Below are 7,500 nucleotides of genomic sequence, written 5' to 3'. Positions count from 1 at the left end.
TTTACCAGCCGCCCCACCCAACGATGAGCCGCGCTCGTGCGAGCTCTCGAGACGCAAATTACGGCGAAAAACAATCGAACGCCGCCGGCCGGCCGGCTGGCCGGCAGACCGCCCAGAGTAGTAAACAAGCCAGCGCGCGGGCGCGCGCGTTGAGTAAAGACCGCTTGTTGCCAAATTTAGCATGAAAGCGGCCCCTTTAGCCGTGGGGCTTAACGAGATTCACTCATTATAATAATGATCCGCTTCTAAGCGAGTGACAGAACAACGTGAGCCACGTGGTGCAATGTGTGTGTGGTCGCGGATGTCCTACTGGCCCGCATTACAATCGACCATCGGCCCCCACCAACCATCCGTCCCGGGTAGGGGATGCTAAATGAAGTGAATAATTTCATTACGTGGGATCACGTCGGGATTTATTGCTTATCTATTTAGATATCCCCGCGCGGTCAACAGCAGAGTGGCGGTAGGAGTTTGAGGAGGTGGTTAGATTAATCAATCGATTACAATGTTGTGTCAATTCGATTAGTGTAACGATGGAACAGAACCGGACGTTGCGCTATAGAGTGATGAAGCGGTTGTGGCCGTTGTGTAACGATTCTGATCCAGTAGTTCCGCTTTGAAATCCCCATTGACCCTTTATCGGTTTTCTTTGATCGAAGGCAACATTGTGGTATCGCTACACTCTACGATCGAGCACGATATCTCCGCTTGACCCTATTTATTGTCCTCATGGAAAAGAAAATAATAAAGAAAAAGCACCCTTTAACTCCTTCCATTCTTTTGATTTGAGGCAGCAAGCGGTGAAAAGGCATCCCGTTTTCACTGCTTGCTGCCACAAATCACAAGAATAGAAGGATTTTCCACCGCATCAAAGCAGTCTGCTCTGCCAGTTGAGCACACGTGTCAGCATTTCAGCCAAAATTTCCACTTCAGACAAGCTACTCCATTAAGTGGTAGCGCCACCACAGAAGGTAGCAGAGTCAAACCATTTGGCCGTCGACGGCACTCGACGTTCGATGCTTTCAATCACGACAACAAATGGCAACCGCGGTGCACCCGAAACCCGGTCTGATGAAAACGTTTTAGTTTCCATCGAAGCAAGCTCTAACCTAATGGCGATTCTGCTTGGGTGGCATTCGAGAAACGAACACAACGGACTGGCCATGACGTTTTCATTGACCGAAACCTAAATTCGATTGCGGGATCCAGTCGCTTAGCTGAAGTGCTGCAACCACCGGCAACTGGTTCCAATTATTACCGTTTCCTGTACGCTCCTTGATCGAAGCAAACCCGAAAAGACTGATTTCAAGACTGTTCTACTTTCGTGAAAAAACAACAACGTTGCCTAGCAGTTTCAGAACGTTTTGCACTGTTTGAAGGCTTTTCCCGAACGCACGGCGCATACGAGAGCGTGTGTACCGCAACAGAAGGTTAATGTATTACGCGATCCGTGTCTTAGTTGGTTGAAAGGATGCAACGAGAGTCCTCATTCAACTCCATATCTCCTTTTTAACGCTACAATTCCCCCGAAGAAGCCACATGGTCACACTTTCACTTGACTTTTTCAACGCTTCTCATCCCTGAGCGGTGTGCTCAGTAGAGCACACCGGATACGGTGTGTAACTGTTTCTTACCTTATCTCTCTCTCTCTCTCTCGTCCCGTTCTCGTCTCCTGCAGACTGAACAATTTGCAGTATTATGGATCCTGTTCGTGGTGATCGTGCTCGGCAACACGGCCGTCCTGGTGACGCTGTTTCTCAACAAGAACCGCAAATCGCGTATGAATTTCTTCATCAAGCAGCTTGCTATCGCAGGTGAGTTTTCCCCTCCCCCTGGGAGATGCTTATTAAATGTTCGACGTTTGGTGTAAAAGCAAACTGTCCTAACACAAAAAAAATCTTGAATGCCCCGTACGCGCGATACTTCGTTCACGCTCGACAGAATGCCGTTTCCACGGAAGAAACACAATCCATGTCTACTTCGGTTTCACCTCCCGATCACAAAGCACCTAATTTCCTTGAACGTCATTTGTCGCCAGTCAATGAGCCTGACATTTACTTTTCCACGTTTCCATGGTGATGGTAGAAATTTGAATTTTTTCGCGCGGTCCGTTTTTTTCGTTTTATTTTGTTAACATGCCCAACCCCCGTAGAAAAGCGCGTTGGCGCTTCTAACAACTCATCGGCACATTGTGCTGTGGAGCAAAAGCTGTATCTTATTTTTAGTGATACCCAGCTGCACCAGCCGCATCCGGTGTCGGATTGATTGGAATTCGTTCCCATTCACAGATCTCAGCGTGGGCCTGCTGAGCGTCCTGACGGATATCGTGCAGCGGATAACGATCTCCTGGTTGGCCGGGAACGTCGCCTGCAAGCTGATTCGCTTCATCCAGGTCTGGGTGACGTACGCTTCCACCTACGTGCTGGTGGCGCTCAGCATCGACCGGTACGATGCCATCACGCATCCGATGAACTTTTCTGGCTGCTGTAAGTATGCTTGAATTAAGTGAGCAACTGACAGAAACGAAAGAAAAAAAACGATGGTTGCAAAACCAAACCGAAGTTCTCATTCATCAATCTGCCTCTATATCTTTCTAACTCTTCTGTGATTCACCGAAAAAAAAACAAAAAAAATGGGCGCCTCCATTTTTTGGGCGCCTCCATTATTTGGGCGCCTCCATTTTTCGGGCGCCTCCATCGGAACCCGCAACTTTGCAGGGAAGCGAGCTCGTAGGCTGGTCGCTGCCGCCTGGGGATTCAGTGCCGTCTTCTCTTCACCCATGTTCTATCTCTACGAGGAGCGCGTCATACAGGGTAAGCCTAGGCAAGCGAGCATCAATTCCCTGCTGACTTCCTCCCCACTCTTATCATGGACGTCCATCCGCTTTCGCTTCCGCTTTTCACAGACCAGTTACAGTGTTGGATCGACCTAGGTAATGCATTCCGGTGGCAGGTGTACATGTGCTGGGTGTCCGCCTCGCTGTTCGTCATCCCGGCGTTCATCATTTCCGCCTGCTACGTTATCATCATTCGCACCATCTGGAGCAAGGGTTCGATGCTGGGGCCACCAGTGCCAGCCGCACGCGCTAACGGAACGCCGATGGTCGGTGCCATCGCCGCGAACGGTAGTAAACGTAAGTGTGAATGTCTGTATGTGTGCCTATTGGGTACAAGTGGAAGCGAATATTGATGTCACCATCCGACCGTGGGTGATGACGATGGCCGGTAATCGAATTCCAGAGTAAATTCCATTTCAATACGCGGGTCCCGCCGTTGCTCATTCGTCGATGGAAAATGGCGTTGTGTAACAGTGTTTGCCCAAGCGCTGGTCAACTCGCCGCACAGTGTGGCGTGATACGTAGAACAGGACGAACCGTTAAATCGCGTTCTGTAGTAAAACCACTGAGCACGGGCAGAATTCTCTGTAACATAAATCATGCAAATCAATTTCAATATTTATCGTTACAATCCAGATGAAACGGAGCGAGGGTTTGTTTGCGGAAAATTGACGTAAAAATGACAGCGATAGCGATAAGAAATGTAATTTGTTATCTCAAGTACGTCTATTTAGGGTGGTCGTAAGAAAACAATCCATGTTATCGAAGAGAATGCACAGAAACGTGTCCTAGAAACGCTTACGGTCCGGTCCATTCTAACAACGACTCATGATCACCATCCGCACTAATCCATTTATCCGTTCCTCTCCCCGCAGATCGTGCCCTACGGAATGGGACCTGTGCAGAGCTGGCCAGCCGACGGGCGAGCTCCCGGGGTATCATACCGCGCGCCAAAGTGAAAACAGTCAAGATGACGATCGTGATCGTGATCGTGTTCGTGCTCTGCTGGTCACCGTACATCGTGTTCGATCTGCTCCAGGTATTCGAGCAGATTCCCAAGACACAAACCAACATCGCGATCGCCACGTTCATCCAGAGCCTGGCACCGCTCAACTCGGCAGCCAATCCGCTCATCTACTGTCTCTTCTCGACGCACTTTGTCCGCACATTGAAGTAAGCACTGGTTGACGAGGTGATGCAAAGTGCACCACACCTCATTCTCTCTCTCTTGTGTTTCCTTTCTTTGTAGAAGACTTCCACCATTCCGTTGGCTGCTTTCGTCGCCGCTTTGCTGTGCCAGTGAGGAAGATCGCTCGAACCGGGGCCGCTGTGGTACGATTTCGAGTGGAACGCGAAATCTGCGCAATCAGAACAGTAGCAGCTCGATGCGTACCCTGACCACCTCCCTTACCATCTCGACACGCCGCCCAACGGCCACCATTACGACACGGAGTGCACTGAGCAGCGGTGGCCGGGTGGCCATCGGTGGTACCAGCGTTGGTGGAGCGGCAGTTGGGGCTGGCGGTGTCACCGGTCGGTTGCTGGTGTAGCGAGCCGTGGGTGGGGTGTCACTGCCACACAGCAGTGTCCCGCCACCCGGTGCCACCCAGGTGTACCTCGATACCGAGGGCAAGATCTTTCTCGTTCACAAAACCGCCCTGCATCAGCGGCTGGCGTAGGCCAACCCCGTCGGCCAGAAGTCGGATGTTTATCTAGTCAGGATCAGAGAGAGAGAGAAAGAGAGAGAGAGAGGAAGTAGGGGATCGGATTGGGAGTGACCAAGGGCTAGGAGAAGCGCCAAGCGACCCACGAGCCCGATTCGTGAGTGCTCGAGGTAGCTCGAGCAGCATCATAATTCATTAAGTGCCGCTAGTAAACGGAACCACGCGCGCTGTGTTTGAACCTCTGTTTGTGCCCACGCTGGGTGGGAGGCTAGGGAACGGATCTCTTTCGTTTCCTCCTCCTCCTCAGCCCACTCCATCAAATGGTTTAGCATTCACTGGAATGTCCTTAGAGCAGGTATACGTTCTAGCGTAGCGGTCGTAGTATAGGATGGCCACAGGCATAATTGAAATCCACTTTTCTACGTCCAAAGCCACACGCCTAGCGCCATTTACCAACCAAATGCGATGGGATGCACTGTAAATAAGCCGATAAGAGAGGATGTTCTTTTTTTTTTGTTGTTTTTGAACAAATCTTACCCAGTACCGGTGCAGGAGATGTTGATTTTTTTATTTAAAGGAAATACAAAACCCCCTTCCATTTTTAAGCTAGTAAGTGAAGTGTGATGACCGATCTCTCTGTTTCGATTCGTGCTAGGGAAGTATGTGTTAGTGGTGTAGCAATATGTATTATGTTGTAAGCATCTATTTAAGCGCATTTGCGTACTGGGGTATATTTAACAGACGATGGGTTGTTATTTTAGATGAAGCATTTCGTACTGTAACTAGGTGGTTAGTTAGTGTAGTGTCCGTACAGCACAACGAAGAATGGCGAGCGCAAAACACGAACTACGCGCGACTTGACGCGTACGTGGCGGGATCCGGGCGTTTACCAAGTGTTGCTCAAAGTCCTAATCCTTTTCCTGAAAGTTTTTTGTCCGTATGTGACCAGTCGAATGGGACGCGATATAGTGAATGGAAACCATCTGTTGATCTGTTGCTGCTTCGTGTACCAACCACGCGCGTTAGACTGATCCGGGGGGGGGGGGGGGGATGGTTCTTTGTAATCTGCATTTCTCACAACAAACAAAACAACAAACCGGAATCGACAACTAAGTAAGCTGTAAAAATGTGTAACAAACATTCTGTATACCTGTATTGATGATATATCTATATACAAATACAACACAACGTATTTAAAAGAAAAACAAACCAGTGTGCATCTAGTGTGCGCTGCAGTAGCCCGTTGAATAAATCTGATTTTCATACATTTCGTATTCATTTTCCGTTGCACAATTCCGTCAGTACATTACGTAAAATCAAAGATACATCAATATCCTAATGCTCCTAGTTCCTCGCATTACTCGCACACTCCATTTTCCACACTCCACCAATGGCACAAACGAACCGGCTAACAGCATTGATTATGGAAACCAAATACCTCCCTCGCGCACAGCGGACTAGGCCATAGTTTGGGCCACGGCACCGGCAATAAAAGAATGACTCAGCTTACAAGATCCTTAACTTCCGCCTTGGAACGCCCGAAGGTCGTTGAACTACTGCTGCCACACAAAAACCCGGAACAAATAATGCGATTGGGAGCAAAGGAAAGCTTTAGCAGTGAGCCACAAATTGGGTTCGGAAGATCGATGGTTCGGATTTTGCATTCCATCGACGTCAGCATGGATGTGTCCTCCATTTCAGCTTCTCACTATCACCAGCCTACTCCATGCTGTTCCGTTTGCTGTTTACTCGCCTCACGCGTCTACTAACCAAACCACACACCAGCATGATGTTCCAAAAGTGTGTATAACCGACTGTTTGCCTTTTTGAAATTCAAAACCGCACTGCCTCTTGATCTACCGCGAAAGGGGATACGGAACTCCTTCCCTGAGTGGACAATTGGCTGGATGGCATTTTCTTTCCTTTGACTGTGGCCACATTATGCCGTCAAATATTGCTAAATGGAATGCTCGTATTTGATTTGATTTTTCGCGTTTATATTTCTCGCTTTCTGTGCTTCTTCTTCTTCTCGTCTCATCTCGGCTGTGTTTGTGGTGGTGGTTTGACGTCGACATTGTTGAATGGCCGCCTGCCTGGTGGTTTGTTGGTAGGCGAACTTGAAACCTATTTGCATAACCACGAAAAAGGACACCAACGCACCGCATCGCATCGCAACGCACATCGCATTTGGCATTCATCTTCCCATTTGTAGGGAGGCGAAGGCCCTTTTCTATTACTCCACTCCGCCGTGATGATGCCCCTAACCTCATCCACCGTCGGTTTCGTTGCGCTAGTCGCGCGTCGCGCATGTTCCAACGAAACGGAAACGAAACTCTCCTCCATTCATCCTTTTTGGCTATCGGCACCCGTTTATCTCTGCCAACTAACGTAATCCACCGACCTTTTTCATCCGCTAAATATAAATCTGGAGGCCAGTGACCCCGCGCTAGCGTCCGCACTAGGGACCCAAAACCCTCCAAAAACCATCGCGAGCAATCGAGATAAATCGCGAGCAACTCAACAAGCCAGTGGCTTCCGGTCCGAGTGCCGATCCTGTGGCAACATTTACATTTCCACCATCCACGCACACGCACACATACAAACACACACACACACACAAAAGGGAGTGCCAGGCACACGTACACTTACGGGCTATACAATACAAAAACGTACACATACTTTTATACACTCACAGACACACATCCACACACATACACGCAAGGGACACACATTTTTTGTTTTTTTGGTGGGGTTGGGCGGGGGAAGGTGGGGGCGAGGGCACATAATGGGCGTGAATAAATCTTGCTTTGGGCTCGAACCGACTCCCATGGAAATCTCTTCGTCTGCGTCGAAGGAGGCGCTTTTCAGGCAGCTCCCACGTCCTAGTAGGCCAAGCACTATGGGCCAAGCACTTTTCCCCATAACCTTGCATCCTACACCAACCACGCAATACACGGACGGACCGGACCACTCCGGCCGGACATTGGTCGAGGTTGAGGT

General features: G+C 49.5%; 2 protein-coding genes across 2 annotated transcripts in view; one reads left to right on the top strand and one right to left on the bottom strand.

Moving 5' to 3' along the window:
• Nucleotides 1-5,493, top strand: part of LOC126570400 (cardioacceleratory peptide receptor-like) — a 48,106-nt gene extending 42,613 nt beyond the window's left edge. The window contains exons 4-9 of the mRNA XM_050228140.1: nt 1,679-1,814; nt 2,289-2,486; nt 2,718-2,813; nt 2,906-3,133; nt 3,712-4,009; nt 4,086-5,493. Of these exons, the coding sequence (XP_050084097.1) occupies nt 1,679-1,814; nt 2,289-2,486; nt 2,718-2,813; nt 2,906-3,133; nt 3,712-4,009; nt 4,086-4,386 (1,257 nt within the window). The 3' untranslated portion in view covers nt 4,387-5,493. The remainder of the gene's footprint in view (nt 1-1,678; nt 1,815-2,288; nt 2,487-2,717; nt 2,814-2,905; nt 3,134-3,711; nt 4,010-4,085) is intronic.
• A 1,046-nt stretch (nt 5,494-6,539) lies between these two features.
• The window catches only part of LOC126580860 (cardioacceleratory peptide receptor-like), a 52,844-nt gene continuing 51,883 nt past the window's right edge, over nt 6,540-7,500 (bottom strand). Inside the window, exon 9 of the mRNA XM_050244157.1 lies at nt 6,540-7,500. This exon is cut by the window's right edge and continues 1,198 nt beyond it. The gene's annotated coding sequence lies outside the window, so the exon portion shown is untranslated.

Source organism: Anopheles aquasalis, chromosome 2 (assembly GCF_943734665.1).
Source record: "Anopheles aquasalis chromosome 2, idAnoAquaMG_Q_19, whole genome shotgun sequence".
NCBI lineage: Eukaryota > Metazoa > Arthropoda > Insecta > Diptera > Culicidae > Anopheles > Anopheles aquasalis.
The sequence above is the reverse complement of the archived record's forward strand: the minus strand, read 5'-3'. Positions and strand labels throughout refer to the sequence as shown.